An 18,759-nucleotide genomic window follows, 5' to 3' on the forward strand; every position below is an offset into this window, starting at 1 on the left:
TCTGCTCTCTCAACCACGCTCTTTTTATTTCCACACATCTCTCTTACCCATACGTTAATTACTCGATCAAACCACCTCACACCACACATTGTCCTCAAACATCTCATTTCCAGCACATCCATCCTCCTGCGCACAACTCTATCCATAGCCCACGCCTCGCAACCATACAACATTGTTGGAACCACTATTCCTTCAAACATACCCATTTTTGCTTTCCGAGATAATGTTTTCGACTTCCACACATTCTTCAAGGCTCCCAGAATTTTCGCCCCCTCCCCCACCCTATGATCCACTTCCACTTCCATGGTTCCATCCGCTGCCAGATCCACTCCCAGATATCTAAAACACTTCACTTCCTCCAGTTTTTCTCCATTCAAACTCACCTCCCAATTGACTTGACCCTCAACCCTACTGTACCTAATAACCTTGCTCTTATTCACATTTACTCTTAACTTTCTTCTTTCACACACTTTACCAAACTCAAGTCACCAGCTTCTGCAGTTTCTCACATGAATCAGCCACCAGCGCTGTATCATATATATATATATAAATATATTTTTTTTTTTTGCTTTGTCGCTGTCTCCCGCGTTTACGAGGTAGCGCAAGGAAACAGACGAAAGAAATGGCCCAACCCACCCCCACACACATGTATATACATACGTCCACACACGCAAATATACATACCTACACAGCTTTCCATGGTTTACCCCAGACGCTTCACATGCCCTGATTCAATCCACTGACAGCACGTCAACCCCGGTATACCACATCGCTCCAATTCACTCTATTCCTTGCCCTCCTTTCACCCTCCTGCATGTTCAGGCCCCGATCACACAAAATCTTTTTCACTCCATCTTTCCACCTCCAATTTGGTCTCCCTCTTCTCCTCATTCCCTCCACCTCCAACACATATATCCTCTTGGTCAATCTTTCCTCACTCATTCTCTCCATGTGCCCAAACCATTTCAAAACACCCTCTTCTGCTCTCTCAACCACGCTCTTTTTATTTCCACACATCTCTCTTACCCTTACGTTACTCACTCGATCAAACCACCTCACACCACACATTGTCCTCAAACATCTCATTTCCAGCACATCCATCCTCCTGCGCACAACTCTATCCATAGTCCACGCCTCGCAACCATACAACATTGTTGGAACCACTATTCCTTCAAACATACCCATTTTTGCTTTCCGAGATAATGTTCTCGACTTCTACACATTCTTCAAGGCTCCCAGGATTTTCGCCCCCTCCCCCACCCTATGATCCACTTCCGCTTCCATGGTTCCATCCGCTGCCAGATCCACTCCCAGATATCTAAAACACTTTACTTCCTCCAGTTTTTCTCCATTCAAACTTACCTCCCAATTGACTTGACCCTCAACCCTACTGTACCTAATAACCTTGCTCTTATTCACATTTACTCTTAACTTTCTTCTTCCACACACTTTACCAAACTCAGTCACCAGCTTCTGCAGTTTCTCACATGAACCAGCCACCAGCGCTGTATCATCAGCGAACAACAACTGACTCACTTCCCAAGCTCTCTCATCCCCAACAGACTTCATACTTGCCCCTCTTTCCAAAACTCTTGCATTCACCTCCCTAACAACCCCATCCATAAACAAATTAAACAACCATGGAGACATCACACATCCTTGCCACAAACCTACATATATATATATATATATATATATATATTTTTTTTTTTTTTTTTTTTATACTTTGTCGCTGTCTCCCGCGTTTGCGAGGTAGCGCAAGGAAACAGACGAAAGAAATGGCCCACCCCCCCCATACACATGTACATACACACGTCCACACACGCAAATATACATACCTACACAGCTTTCCATGGTTTACCCCAGACGCTTCACATGCCTTGATTCACTCCACTGACAGCACGTCAACCCCTGTATACCACATCGCTCCAATTCACTCTATTCCTTGCCCTCCTTTCACCCTCCTGCATGTTCAGGCCCCGATCACACAAAATCTTTTTCACTCCATCTTTCCACCTCCAATTTGGTCTCCCTCTCCTCCTCGTTCCCTCCACCTCCGACACATATATCCTCTTGGTCAATCTTTCCTCACTCATTCTCTCCATGTGCCCAAACCATTTCAAAACACCCTCTTCTGCTCTCTCAACCACGCTCTTTTTATTTCCACACATCTCTCTTACCCTTACGTTACTTACTCGATCAAACCACCTCACACCACACATTGTCCTCAAACATCTCATTTCCAGCACATCCATCCTCCTGCGCACAACTCTATCCATAGCCCACGCCTCGCAACCATACAACATTGTTGGAACCACTATTCCTTCAAACATACCCATTTTTGCTTTCCGAGATAATGTTCTCGACTTCCACACATTTTTCAAGGCTCCCAAAATTTTCGCCCCCTCCCCCACCCTATGATCCACTTCCGCTTCCATGGTTCCATCCGCTGACAGATCCACTCCCAGATATCTAAAACACTTCACTTCCTCCAGTTTTTCTCCATTCAAACTCACCTCCCAATTGACTTGACCCTCAACCCTACTGTACCTAATAACCTTGCTCTTATTCACATTTACTCTTAACTTTCTTCTTTCACACACTTTACCAAACTCAGTCACCAGCTTCTGCAGTTTCTCACATGAATCAGCCACCAGCGCTGTATCATCAGCGAACAACAACTGACTCACTTCCCAAGCTCTCTCATCCCCAACAGACTTCATACTTGCCCCTCTTTCCAGGACTCTTGCATTTACCTCCCTAACAACCCCATCCATAAACAAATTAAACAACCATGGAGACATCACACACCCCTGCCGCAAACCTACATTCACTGAGAACCAATCACTTTCCTCTCTTCCTACACGTACACATGCCTTACATCCTCGATAAAAACTTTTCACTGCTTCTAACAACTTGCCTCCCACACCATATATTCTTAATACCTTGCACAGAGCATCTCTATCAACTCTATCATATGCCTTCTCCAGATCCATAAATGCTACATACAAATCCATTTGCTTTTCTAAGTATTTCTCACATACATTCTTCAAAGCAAACACCTGATCCACACATCCTCTACCACTTCTGAAACCGCACTGCTCTTCCCCAATCTGATGTTCTGTACATGCCTTCACCCTCTCAATCAATACCCTCCCATATAATTTACCAGGAATACTCAACAAACTTATACCTCTGTAATTTGAGCACTCACTCTTATCCCCTTTGCCTTTGTACAATGGCACTATGCACGCATTCCGCCAATCCTCAGGCACCTCACCATGAGTCATACATACATTAAATAACCTTACCAACCAGTCAACAATACAGTCACCCCCTTTTTTTATAAATTCCACTGCAATACCATCCAAACCTGCTGCCTTGCCGGCTTTCATCTTCCGCAAAGCTTTTACTACCTCTTCTCTGTTTACCAAATCATTTTCCCTAACCCTCTCACTTTGCACACCACCTCGACCAAAACACCCTATATCTGCCACTCTGTCATCAGACACATTCAACAAACCTTCAAAATACTCATTCCATCTCCTTCTCACATCACCATACTTGCTATCACCTCCCCATTTATATATATATATATATATATATATATATATATATATATATATATATATATATATATATATATATACTTATATTTTTTTTTTTTTTATACATTGTCGCTGTCTCCTGCGTTTGCGAGGTAGCGCAAGGAAACAGACGAAAGAAATGGCCCAACCCACCCCATACACATGTATATACATACGTCCACACACGCAAATATACATACCTACACAGCTTTCCATGGTTTACCCCAGACTCTTCACATGCCTTGATTCAATCCACTGACAGCACGTCAACCCCGGTATACCACATCGCTCCAATTCACTCTATTCCTTGCCCTCCTTTCACCCTCCTGCATGTTCAGGCCCCAATCACACAAAATCTTTTTCACTCCATCTTTCCACCTCCAATTTGGTCTCCCTCTTCTCCTCGTTCCCTCCACCTCCGACACATATATCCTCTTGGTCAATCTTTCCTCACTCATTCTCTCCATGTGCCCAAACCACTTCAAAACACCCTCTTCTGCTCTCTCAACCACGCTCTTTTTATTTCCACACATCTCTCTTACCCTTACGTTACTCACTCGATCAAACCACCTCACACCACACATTGTCCTCAAACATCTCATTTCCAGCACATCCATCCTCCTGCGCACAACTCTATCCATAGCCCACGCCTCGCAACCATACAACATTGTTGGAACCACTATTCCTTCAAACATACCCATTTTTGCTTTCCGAGATAATGTTCTCGACTTCCACACATTCTTCAAGGCCCCCAGAATTTTCGCCCCCTCCCCCACCCTATGATCCACTTCCGCTTCCATGGTTCCATCCGCTGACAGATCCACTCCCAGATATCTAAAACACTTCACTTCCTCCAGTTTTTCTCCATTCAAACTCACCTCCCAATTGACTTGACCCTCAACCCTACTGTACCTAATAACCTTGCTCTTATTCACATTTACTCTTAACTTTCTTCTTCCACACACTTTACCAAACTCAGTCACCAGCTTCTGCAGTTTCTCACATGAATCAGCCACCAGCGCTGTATCATCAGCGAACAACAACTGACTCACTTCCCAAGCTCTCTCATCCCCAACAGACTTCATACTTGCCCCTCTTTCCAAAACTCTTGCATTTACCTCCCTAACAACCCCATCCATAAACAAATTAAACATATATATATATATATATATGTTTAAACAAATTAAACAAATTAAAAACAAATAAACAAATTAAACATATATATATATATATATATATATATATATATATATATATATATGGTTGTTTAATTTGTTTATGGATGGGGTTGTTAGGGAGGTAAATGCAAGAGTTTTGGAAAGAGGGGCAAGTATGAAGTCTGTTGGGGATGAGAGAGCTTGGGAAGTGAGTCAGTTGTAGTTCGCTGATGATACAGCGCTGGTGGCTGATTCATGTGAGAAACTGCAGAAGCTGGTGACTGAGTTTGGTAAAGTGTGTGGAAGAAGAAAGTTAAGAGTAAATGTGAATAAGAGCAAGGTTATTAGGTACAGTAGGGTTGAGGGTCAAGTCAATTGGGAGGTGAGTTTGAATGGAGAAAAACTGGAGGAAGTGAAGTGTTTTAGATATCTGGGAGTGGATCTGGCAGCGGATGGAACCATGGAAGCGGAAGTGGATCATAGGGTGGGGGAGGGGGCGAAAATTCTGGGAGCCTTGAAGAATGTGTGGAAGTCGAGAACATTATCTCGGAAAGCAAAAATGGGTATGTTTGAAGGAATAGTGGTTCCAACAATGTTGTATGGCTGCGAGGCGTGGGCTATGGATAGAGTTGTGCGCAGGAGGATGGATGTGCTGGAAATGAGATGTTTGAGGACAATGTGTGGTGTGAGGTGGTTTGATCAAGTGAGTAACGTAAGGGTAAGAGAGATGTGTGGAAATAAAAAGAGCGTGGTTGAGAGAGCAGAAGAGGCTGTTTTGAAGTGGTTTGGGCACATGGAGAGAATGAGTGAGGAAAGATTGACCAAGAGGATATATGTGTCGGAGGTGGAGGGAACGAGGAGAAGAGGGAGACCAAATTGGAGGTGGAAAGATGGAGTGAAAAAGATTTTGTGTGATTGGGGCCTGAACATGCAGGAGGTGGAAAGGAGGGCAAGGAATAGAGTGAATTGGAGCGATGTGGTATACCGGGGTTGACGTGCTGTCAGTGGATTGAATCAAGGCATGTGAAGAGTCTGGGGTAAACCATGGAAAGCTGTGTAGGTATGTATATTTGCGTGTGTGGACGTATGTATATACATGTGTATGGGGGGGGTTGGGCCATTTCTTTCGTCTGTTTCCTTGCGCTACCTCGCAAACGCGGGAGACAGCGACAAAGTATAATAAAAATATAATAATATATATATATATATTATATTTTTTTTTTATTATAATAGAAATATAATATATATATATATATATATATTATATATTTTTTTTTATTATACTTTGTCGCTGTCTCCCGCGTTTGCGAGGTAGCGCGAGGAAACAGACGAAAGAAATGGCCTAACCGCCCCCCCCCCATACACATGCATATACATACGTCCACACACGCAAATATACATACCTACACAGCTTTCCATGGTTTACCCCAGACGCTTCACATGCCTTGCTTCAATCCACTGACAGCACGTCAACCCCGGTATACCACATCGCTCCAATTCACTCTATTCCTTGCCCTCCTTTCACCCTCCTGCATGTTCAGGCCCCGATCACACAAAATCTTTTTCACTCCATCTTTCCACCTCCAATTTGGTCTCCCTCTTCTCCTTGTTCCCTCCACCTCCGACACATATATCCTCTTGGTCAATCTTTCCTCACTCATCCTCTCCATGTGCCCAAACCACTTCAAAACACCCTCTTCTGCTCTCTCAACCACGCTCTTTTTATTTCCACACATCTCTCTTACCCTTACGTTACTCACTCGATCAAACCACCTCACACCACACATTGTCCTCAAACATCTCATTTCCAGCACATCCATCCTCCTGTGCACAACTCTATCCATAGCCCACGCCTCGCAACCATACAACATTGTTGGAACCACTATTCCTTCAAACATACCCATTTTTGCTTTCCGAGATAATGTTCTCGACTTCCACACATTCTTCAAGGCCCCCAGGATTTTCGCCCCCTCCCCCACCCTATGATCCACTTCCGCTTCCATGGTTCCATCCGCTGCCAGATCCACTCCCAGATATCTAAAACACTTCACTTCCTCCAGTTTTTCTCCATTCAAACTCACCTCCCAATTGACTTGACCCTCAACCCTACTGTACCTAATAACCTTGCTCTTATTCACATTTACTCTTAACTTTCTTCTTCCACACACTTTTCAAAACTCAGTCACCAGCTTCTGCAGTTTCTCACATGAATCAGCCACCAGCGCTGTATCATCAGCGAACAACAACTGACTCACTTCCCAAGCTCTCTCATCCCCAACAGACTTCATACTTGCCCCTCTTTCCAAAACTCTTGCATTTACCTCCCTAACAACCCCATCCATAAACAAATTAAACAACCATGGAGACATCACACACCCCTGCCGCAAACCTACATTCACTGAGAACCAATCACTTTCCTCTCTTCCTACACGTACACATGCCTTACATCCTCGATAAAAACTTTTCACTGCTTCTAACAACTTGCCTCCCACACCATATATTCTTAATACCTTCCACAGAGCATCTCTATCAACTCTATCATATGCCTTCTCTAGATCCATAAATGCTACATACAAATCCATTTGCTTTTCTAAGTATTTCTCACATACATTCTTCAAAGCAAACACCTGATCCACACATCCTCTACCACTTCTGAAACCACACTGCTCTTCCCCAATCTGATGCTTTGTACATGCCTTCACCCTCCCAATCAATACCCTCCCATATAATTTACCAGGAATACTCAACAAACTTATACCTCTGTAATTTGAGCACTCACTCTTATCCCCTTTGCCTTTGTACAATGGCACTATGCACGCATTCCGCCAATCCTCAGGCACCTCACCATTAGTCATACATACATTAAATAACCTTACCAACCAGTCAACAATACAGTCACCCCCTTTTTTAATAAATTCCACCGCAATACCATCCAAACCTGCTGCCTTGCCGGCTTTCATCTTCCGCAAAGCTTGTGTGATCGGGGCCTGAACATGCAGGAGGGTGAAAGGAGGGCAAGGAATAGAGTGAATTGGAGCGATGTGGTATACCGGGGTTGACGTGCTGTCAGTGGATTGAATCAAGGCATGTGAAGCGTCTGGGGTAAACCATGGAAAGCTGTGTAGGTATGTATATTTGCGTGTGTGGACGTATGTATATACATGTGTATGGGTGGGGGTTGGGTCATTTCTTTCGTCTGTTTCCTTGCGCTACCTCGCAAACGCGGGAAACAGCGACAAAGTATAATAAATAAATAAAAATATATATATATATATATATTTTTTTTTATTATAATATAATATAATAATATAATATATATATATATATATATATATATATATATATATATATATATATATATATATATATATACATAAAAGCCCATACACACATATATACATACATATACATATCAACACATACACATACATATACATACACATACACATACATATACATACACATACACACATCCACACCTGCTTGCCCCCATCCACCCCCGGTGCCACCCCATCCCACAGAAAACAGCACTGCACTCAGAGGTTCCCACAGCTTCTAAAAATTATGAAACCTTCTAGTTTATCAATGCAAATCATCTCAACCTCTTTATTTAATGAATATCAATATGCAACGTTTGAAAAACAATTTTTTTCTATTCATGTGAGAGGCTGATATATATAAAGTTTAATTTTGGGTATTTTCAAAGACAAATTCATTCTAAAATCCAAACAGTAATTCTCACTTTTGAGTAATGGCACATACCTCTTCACTCTGAGGTCGGACAGTGCCATACATCACAGGGTTGTCCCCTTCAACTTGCTTGTTGTGAAATGCTCTGCTCTCCACGATGCAGCTGTAGAAAGACATTAAGGTCAGTATCTGCATATTCTAACTCTACAACATTCACTGAAAGTAATGATTCTTGATTTTCCTAATTTATTAACATCCATACTCATTTGTAAGCCATCACAACTTTGTATATAGTGCACTTGTGCTATGGCCAGCATATACACCAATGTATACAAGTTTTAATGGCTTTTATGCTATACCGCAGAGGCATCAGTCTAAGAAATTTGCACAAACCAGACAACACATACATTCTCCTATGCTTAAACAACACAGCACACAAATCTACACATATCATCATAACACAATACATCCCTACTGACCTCATTATATGCCATCACCTTCTGAAGCCCAAAATATCACTTATTTCTGACAATCCATGATCTCAAAAGAAAAGTTTGGACTTTAGTACTGACAAAAAATCCACTCCTTAATAGGACCAGTGAAATGGTAAATAAAAATGTTTTCCAAGTTTTCCTATCCGGCATGAAATTTTCCACACATTTACCTGACTGTAACATGCATTACTCCTCATAAACAATCTAGTCACTGTGAATGATTTCCAACATTAACCTCCAGTGTTATCCATCTTGACAAGCCAAGATCAGACTGCACTAAATTCTTATCAAATTTCATCTACTTAAGGGGCCTCCATCACCTCTGATGGCATAATCATCAACCAGAATGAAAAAGGTGGAAGCATCTTGCAAAACATTTTATCCCTTCTGCAATATTTCTCAAATTCACATAGCCATATAATAATCTGAACGTTAAGTAATATCCATTCAATCTACTCCACAATGACTAGTTTACACATGCTGCACTCACTGTCCTATTCTTTACATCATGGGGCTCCTGAGCTCAGTAAGGACACCCATAGCTCTCAAATCATGGAGCACTGCAAACAAGTTCTGTAAGCAAAACTCTAAGCAAGTGCTACTTTGAGCTCCATCTTATCTAAATTTCATTTTTGCACTTCAGAATCCATAATTCCTCATTGATTATGGCTCAGTTTTCATCATACCTTATTCATCATGTTCATAATTTTGAGTTTGCTATAGCATGGATTCTTTTTTATCAAAAATCCTTTGCACTTTTCTGCTAGTAACCATGGGACCTTCCTCAGCTTTTGACAATGGCCTGGAAACCTTTCTCAGCTTCTGGAAGTAGCCTTGGGACCATTCTCAGCTTCTGGTAGTGGTCTGTTTGTTTGCTTCCTAATACAATAAGCCTTGTATAAAATTTCATTTTCACATATACGAAGCACAATCTAATAAAAAAATACCATAATGGCAAACATGTTTCATTATATATATTATCAAATAAAAGATTATAACTGTAGTATTTAACCAAAGTCAGGAATGGAAACAGCAAAATGCCATTTCAGGTGTTAATTACTTTTCCTTGTTTCTTTTCCACTGCCATTATATCTATGGCAGATTATTACAGCCAAGGAAGTGTCAGCACCATCAGAAAATGAATCATAACATCTGTGTTTCACCCATAATAGGTAAAGATGCAAACACCACCTTTTGCACAACTAACCTGAAGAGGAAGAGATAAGTCCACCCTTTATCACAGATCAAGATACAGACCTTCAATCTTCTAAACTCAACTTAATCAAAATGACAAACATACATGAATATCAACCTTTTAGAAAATAAAACCTAATACATAAAACAAAGAATCTTTTTTAAGAGAGAGAATCATACCTGTGCTTTACTAGAGTGGGGAAAAAAAGAATTCAGTTTTGCTGTATCCAACAATATTCAACTGGATATAAATGAAAATTCAAATACACGTAGTATAGTAAACCACTCATGAAACAGCTCAAGGAAGTTCGATATCTTAAGCATTCTGAAGATGACCACCTGGGACTGACATCATTACCACCACCTTCCACACCTCAGTCATAAACCTAACTGATATTCATACTAAAACCCAAGCAACATTTTCAAAAATTATTAACTGCAAGTCAAGGTGCAGCATTTCAAATTTTCATTCTGTTCAAACAAAGAAATGAGTATACTTCAACAAAACTATTTGCATGAGTTCAAATGAAAAAAGTTTCAGGAAGGCCAGACTAATTCAAGCAGTATTAATATTAATACTGGATGGTGAAAATTCTGCCCTTACATCACAAATTTCTTTCTCAATAATTATCTCCCAAGAAAATCATATAAGCTTCAGCCAAAACAGCATTTGAATCCATGGCTTACAAGACCTGTGGGAACAAGAAACCCATCAGTATCAAAAAAGCCTCTTTCAACAATACATAAGGAATGCTTAGTTTGAAAAAGTAGAGGCAATTTGAAATCAAATCCCTCTGCACTACTTTGCCAATATGTGATCATAAGCAAAGCAGTATTGCAGTTCTACATCATCACTTACCCCTTGCAATGTATTTCACAATGAATAATAATAATGTACAGGCAGATTTTGAAATACAAAAAACCTCTGCTCTACAATGAAGTATCCCATAAGCATGAGAGATTTTCTAGGATATTTTCAAGGAATATCATGGTTTGGGCCTTCTATGTCTTTCTGGAGGGGTAATGCTGACTTTACACCTGCTGCTGTCCCTCCAATATGTTCATGGAAGCTTACTCATTTCAGACCCACCCTCAGCCAATCATAGACCTCCACAGAGATGACATCATCAATCAACCCATTCCTAGCTGCCCAACAGCTAAAAATTAATAGATTACAGGCATCAACCCAAAAGCAGTCTAAGCCAAAGTACTGTGTGACAAATGCAGGGGATGAATATTGAATGACAAAGACCCCTGTAGAATTCTCCCATTAAGAGGCCTCTGATAAAGACTAGGAAGAATCATGAGGAGGGGCTTCCAATATTAGCTGGGTAGGCTTGCCATTACATAAAAGATCAATCAGTTTATCACCAGCAAACTACTCATGGCATACATACTTTTCTGAAATAATGATGACTAATAACATTCTCTCAGATTCACTTCTGATGAGTTCTCTCATATTTGCTTCCGATGAGTTAGGGAAAGGGGGAAATCTTGTTAACAAGATCCTCAAGGTAAACTAGGAGCTCTGGCTTACATGTACCAAAGGCTATCTGAAAGGTAATAGCTTAAGGAATGAGCAAAAACCTTGAAGGGGTTAGAATATTCCTAAGATAAACCAAAAATAAAAAAAGGTGAAGCTAATTACTTCTCTTTACATCACCTGGGCCTAAAAACCTTTCAACTAAGTTCCTACCTCAAAAATTCAATAATCACCACCGAGGGAAGCGAGGCAATGTCAAAAGATACAAACTATCCAAGAGAGGTACACAAAACCAAAACTGATCCACATAACAAGTTCTTATATATAAATACTTACTGTTCACTGTTATGCTGTCACTAGGCTGAACCAAGGTACATGATGCAGTCAGAAAAACCAAAAAATTACTCTGTGATACTTGGCACACTTGGCTAATGATGGTAAGCTCTACTTTCAGTACATCATGCGTGAGAGCTAGAGAGTGGCCGTGAGCAATGAGCAACCCCCCTCTCTTTTTTTCCCCTGTTCCTGGCACCATCTTAAAATGCAGTAACAGAAAACTTAAAAATAATAAAAAACAAAAGCTTAGTCCTGAACGGGTTAACTATATTCCTGCCCTTGGGGTGGCCCTGATCCCTGATTGCTTCATGGCACAGAAATGCATTAGTTAAGATTAGTGGGTAAAATCATACTAACCTACCTACCAAGACTTAGGGGGTGATGTGTGTCCAAAAGAAGTTCACAGTGCTCCAAACTTGTGAAAAAAGCAGTTTCTATGAAACAAAATAATTCCATTCTCTCAAGCTCAAACAATGACAGCTACATGTTTCTGGGTACTATACAATGAAAGCCTGAGGAAATTGAAAAATCAATCAATCCAGGTTTCAAATAAGGGGTGTTAAAATGCTACTATCCAAGACAGATGTTTAAATGCAAATGATTCAACAGTGAAAATATCAAAATAAGCCACCATACATATATACACTACACCGTATGCAAATCAACAGTTATCCATGGCGAGGAAGAAAAGCCACAAAAAGGATAACTTACAGAAAATATCCATAACATTCAGGAACCCAAGAATTGTGAAGTAATCAGTATGTCTGGCAGCTGGACAATTATATCATTGCTGAGTGGAAGTTACTGATCATAAAAAGATCGACCTGTACCAAGCAGTAGGCCACAACCCCTTACCAGGTGGTTTGCAATGACTAACAAGCATCTATTTCATCAGAGGACTGAGGGCTAGTAGTTTCTGTCACTAAGAGTCTTAGAGAATCTCTCAAAACTAATGGGACAAAATAACTCTAAGAGAAATTGTGTGTAAAGAGTGGGTTAAATGGATGGGTATGGGACAGCGTAGAAGAAAGGGAAAGCGCAAAATACATGGAAAGAGTGCATCATTAGGTGTCAGCAAAGCAAACATATCAACATAAACATACCCACAAACATATATGGTTTACATGCAGACAGGACAGGAACTTGACTGACATGTATCTGTTACAAAATCCTATTACAGAAAGAATGCATAATGTGCAATCTATGAGAGGGGTGAGTGGGAGCCTATCAGATCATATGATAACCTATAGGTTAGTTTTTTATCTTAGTTGGTTTACGAAAAGACATGTGAATATGAAAATGATACTGATAGCAGTATAAAAGCTGAAGAATAAAAGTAATCTGTATGTATAGCAGCAGGCTGTGAGTACAGAGTAAAAGGCCAGGAGACACTGATGAAACAGTGACACGAAGGTTACACAAGGAAGTGAGAGTGTGCATTTATGGAGAATGCTACAGAGGTGTACAACCATGTAGGTATGAGTTGTGAAAGATGGGAATACCATGATAGAATGATAATCTAAACAAAGTAGTTAAGACAAAAAAAGGGAGTTTGAAAGGCGAAGCCACAGCTTCCAAAACATAATGATGAACAGAGGGGAGAGCCTGCAGAATATGAAGTCCTAAAAAAAAATATAATGATGCATACAAATAAAAGAGAGACAGATGAGAATCTTGGGAGAAAAATGAAAGTCAACTTCATAAATAACAAACTATTATGGAAGGAAGCAAAAAAAAAAAAAAAAAATGCAGAGAAGGGATTTCCAAGATCAGTAAGTATAGCCAATATGTCTAAGAGATGGCTTATGACAAAGGATAAAGTATAATGTATATCAAAGATTGAGATAGTACTTTACAAAAGTGTTTAAGAGATAATGGCAAGAGACATAGCTTTTGGTTGAAAAGGATCAGAGTGAAAAGAGAGAGAAATAAGTATAAGAAGAAGACATTAGAAAGAATGAGACAGGAGCAATAATATCCCTAACAAATGGAAGAAAGGTGTATGAATACATTATTGAGTGAGATTATGAATGAACATAAATCTATATATAAATGGATCTATCTATCAATATCTCTGATCTCTGTTCCCTCTAAGAACTCCCTCAAGGGGGTGGCCAAGGCAAAAGAGTCTCCATAACTGGTGAACTCCAGAGCTGCTTCTTAGGCTTTGGAGCCTCATCCTTAACAGGACACTGGCAGAGGGCAACTCTAGCACAGTGTTTTCAGAGGCTCCTACCTAATGTTCCTACTCTACTGACTAATTCTACCTAATACTCCTACTGACCACTTCTACCTAATGTTCCTGTCTAATGTTCCAACCTACTACTTTTACCCAATGCTCCTCCTTAGCTTTCCTACTGACTACTTCTGTCTAATCCTCTTTCCATTTTGTCAAAAGGCTGGGATAGTGCATGGTGCTCACTTTAGGAAAATTTTTGAATTACAAAGAATGAGTTGTGTTAGTCAAGGGCTGTCAAAAGTTATGTGTGATAAGGAGAGACTGTATTTTTGTGGACAGAACACCAGCAGTCCATGTATGAGCGAGGCAGAAATAAAAAGAGTTACCTAGGTCAGAGGAGTGCAACTTAACAACCACTAAAGTTCTGGCTCACTGTGCAACCACTAACCCATCTGAAACCTTGACAGGAATACAAGTAATATACCTCCCTGGTCAGTGGCTGCTTACCAACCACTACCTATAAAACTACTGTTTATGAAGAAACATGTTAAATTGGTCATGAGCTTGACCACTGGACAACATTTTTTACTGCATAAAGTTAAAGGAAGTACTGTGTAACTGAAGAATTAGACAAATAAGTCTCCTTAATGCAAGTTATCACATCAGCATTTTCTTTCTTCTCCAGAGCCTTTAAAATTTCATCACATTAATTCAACTGTTGTGTAGGCATGATCTTCCCACCATGAGCCCATGGTACCCAAGCTGTGTAAATTGTATGGTTCTACGAAGTCAGTCAATTCAAATCTAAGAGCTCTTGCAAAAATCTTAATAGTGCACATTATCAGCATTGATGGTAATTTTTTTTACATATTCTTTCTTCTTTTACAAAGTGGGTCAGTTTAGAATTTTCTGTACTTACACCAGAGTCCATGCTCTCTCTCCAGTAAATGTTTCAAGCCCAAATTAATGATGTTTTCTATTTCTATAAAATATAATATTCCATGATCCTGGTCCTGAAGCAAAGTGCATGGAGTATATTGCCAATGGCCCTCTCATATTTCAATTGTGTGCTGGCCAACTCAGCTATGTGCAAGACAAAGGGACCAATGTTTAAGAAGTTCTCTGAGTCATCAATCTTGAATCTTAGTTTACCATACAATCATGCGCACTATTACTTCAACATTCTGCTCATCTCACTATCATCTACAAGTCTGTCCTCTTCTGATCTTACTAGGCCAACTGTATCTGTGACTTTACTTATGAAAAGGATCATTTTGTTTATTTCTTGCTAATGGCTATTTGCTCTTCCCTATCTTAAGATGTTTATCATATTTTGAGTTTATCCAACCTCTTCTGTATCTTTCACAAATCTGTTGCCCTTTGGTAACTGAAGTGCATTTTTTTAGAAGGTCAGCAACTTCTTTCTGCCTCCCTTCCCAGAACCTTTTGTAATTCTTCTGCACTGGTTTTGTCTAGTGTATGTCTGGAGTGCTTCTGTAGTCGGTTTTTCTGTACATTCTTTTGGTATTAAGCCACTCAGGAGTGATTTCCATCATCATCAATGATATATATTGCTGGTGGTGCAATTTGCACTAAGGTGATCTAATGCAGAATCCATATGGCATTTTAAGTTGTGATCTTAGAACACTGCATCTGAGATAGTAATGTTACAAACTAGATTTACATTATTTGTGTATGTCATATCTCTTTGTTTTCTATGGACTCTTCCCTTCCTAAACAGGTAGTGTTGGCAGTAAAATGTAATCTACAATAAGTGCACTTTGGATTTAGCATTTAGCTCCTCACATATCTCCTTTTCTGTTTCAACAAATCATACCTCTGAGAACCTTATTCTAATTTGTGCTCTGTCAACCCCCACCCACCCACAAAAAAAAAAATCCAGCTTCATTATATCTTTCAAGTGCTGCCTGGCTACCGTGCTATCTACATCTCAACAGTACACCTCTACTATTTTGGTCTTTTGATGTCAGTTGAAACTTGTTCCCTCTATCTTCCTCTCTTTGTGTCTTCCTGCCTCACTCAAATCAGACTCCACAGAACCTCTTTTTTTTTTTTTTTTTTTTTTTTATTACTTTGTCGCTGTCTCCCGCGTTTGCGAGGTAGCGCAAGGAAACAGACGAAAGAAATGGCCCAACCCACCCCCATACACATGTATATACATACGTCCACACACGCAAATATACATACCTACACAGCTTTCCATGGTTTACCCCAGACGCTTCACATGCCTTGATTCAATCCACTGACAGCACGTCAGCCCCGGTATACCACATCGCTCCAATTCACTCTGTTCCTTGCCCTCCTTTCACCCTCCTGCATGTTCAGGCCCCGATCACACAAAATCTTTTTCACTCCATCTTTCCACCTCCAATTTGGTCTCCCTCTTCTCCTTGTTCCCTCCACCTCCGACACATATATCCTCTTGGTCAATCTTTCCTCACTCATCCTCTCCATGTGCCCAAACCATTTCAAAACACCCTCTTCTGCTCTCTCAACCACGCTCTTTTTATTCCCACACATCTCTCTTACCCTTACGTTACTCACTCGATCAAACCACCTCACACCACACATTGTCCTCAAACATCTCATTTCCAGCACATCCATCCTCCTGCGCACAACTCTATCCATAGCCCACGCCTCGCAACCATACAACATTGTTGGAACCACTATTCCTTCAAACATACCCATTTTTGCTTTCCGAGATAATGTTCTCGACTTCCACACATTCTTCAAGGCCCCCAGAATTTTCGCCCCATCCCCCACCCTATGATCCACTTCCGCTTCCATGGTTCCATCCGCTGCCAGATCCACTCCCAGATATCTAAAACACTTCACTTCCTCCAGTTTTTCTCCATTCAAACTCACCTCTTGTAACACCTTTAAATATTCTGAGACTGATTCTCAATTTATGTTCCAAAAGACAGTATCCTCCCCTATATCATCCCTTCATTCTAGATCTCTCTCTGATCAATCTTATACTTCCACACTTACACTAAAACTTGAGCACTGCAAGATCATGCCTCTCTAGCATGAAACCAAATCTGGGTTTCCATTTTGTGACTGTTTGTGCATGAAATGAGATCTAGCTTTAACTGTGCATCAGCCCAACAGAACTGAACAGAACTACACAGAAAATTCGAAAAAACATTCTAAATATCATATCTCCAGTGTTTCTCTCACTGCTTATAGATCACCTTTTTCCCTAGAAATTTCTTTTTAGCTACAATCACCAAATTATCATAACTTTTCTATCACTGAGCTGAGCATGTTTTACTGCCACCAGCAAACATCCTGATTTGCTTTCATTATATTCATTAAACATTTAATTGAGTCAGTCAAATCATTTTGAAGGAATATATACTATCAAAGCCATTAAGTGGACTTCTCCTACCATGCTGTCAGAAGGGAACATAATCCACCAAAAAGTCCTAAAACTTTACATTAACTTTTACTAGAACTGGAATACTAGGAAGTAAAGAGGGGATGAGCAGTGTAAGGGTAGTCCAAACATCATGTACCTATCATTCAGTTATGTAACTGACAATTAAATGTATTTAAAATTTCACTTTAACAGTTTTCTAATTTCAACCACTTCATTTTTGGATAATTCTCATTTCACTTTCCTTCATGAACTACTGGCAGGAGTCTGTCATTTTGTGGTGATGTAAGTAGTGCATGGCATGACAAAAACCTACATAAAGTAATAAACTATTTGAAGTGCTTAGACAAAGTTACTCCTATGTCTGAGCAACATATTGGTGTAAGATATTCTTAATCCCCTGAAGTTCATTAAATAATAGTTCAAACTGTATATAATCACTCAAAAGCATCTACTTATTCACTTTTATACATCTAGAAGCAGTCATATAATAAACACTCATCTTAAGAAATCAAGCCGCTAAAGTTTATGAAATACATTCAAGTGCATGATACTCATAAATCCTATAAAGTTTGTGAAAATCAAAAGTTCAAAATAGTGTTCAAAAGTCAAAAGCTTGACTTGTTTACTTCAGTTTGAAGGCACTGATGAAACAGGTAGTTCATCCTAGAAGAATCTGGATGTACTTAAAAAAAAAAATTGAAGAACTATACAAATACACTTTCATTATATAGAATCTATCAAAAAATCAAAAGAATGAATAATGTCATTATCAGCTTTCTCAACAGTCTAACTTATCAAGTAAATATGAATAACTGTGGCCTTAAGCAATCAACAGTAAAACAAAAAACAAAAAAGCACTGGTGCATCCAAGAAAAATTAGCTAAATACACATTACCCAGCGGTAGATTATTGCTCGGGCATCTGAGGCCATATTTGGGGCCTCTAATCATATTGTAATTTGATGTTTTTGTTTGTTTGCTCTGGTTTTACATCTATTTTAAACTTTTTTTTTTGATAAAGAAAACTGTATGAAAGTACATCCCTACATTAGCAATCCTATTCTGGTCTTTGGAAAATGCCTTCCACTAAATGTTTGTCCCGAGTCCCTTCCATCTTAATCTGGCTTCAATAATGCCATTCTATTAAACAATAGTAAATAATATTTGTTTAAGCCAAAAGCAGAAACATAAAGTTTTCAGAGCAAAAGGGGTCTCTATATGGTAATAGTAACAGAGC

General features: G+C 39.7%; 1 protein-coding gene across 4 annotated transcripts in view; it reads right to left on the reverse strand.

Annotated features, from left to right (window-relative positions):
* The window catches only part of Rbcn-3B (WD repeat-containing protein Rbcn-3B), a 393,934-nt gene that overhangs the window by 284,077 nt on the left and 91,098 nt on the right, over positions 1-18,759 (reverse strand). For all 4 annotated transcript variants that reach the window (XM_071666665.1, XM_071666667.1, XM_071666666.1 and 1 more), the window contains one exon: positions 8,507-8,597. In XM_071666665.1, the coding sequence (XP_071522766.1) occupies positions 8,507-8,597 (91 nt within the window). The remainder of the gene's footprint in view (positions 1-8,506; positions 8,598-18,759) is intronic.

Source organism: Panulirus ornatus, chromosome 11 (assembly GCF_036320965.1).
Source record: "Panulirus ornatus isolate Po-2019 chromosome 11, ASM3632096v1, whole genome shotgun sequence".
Taxonomy (NCBI): Eukaryota; Metazoa; Arthropoda; class Malacostraca; order Decapoda; family Palinuridae; genus Panulirus; species Panulirus ornatus.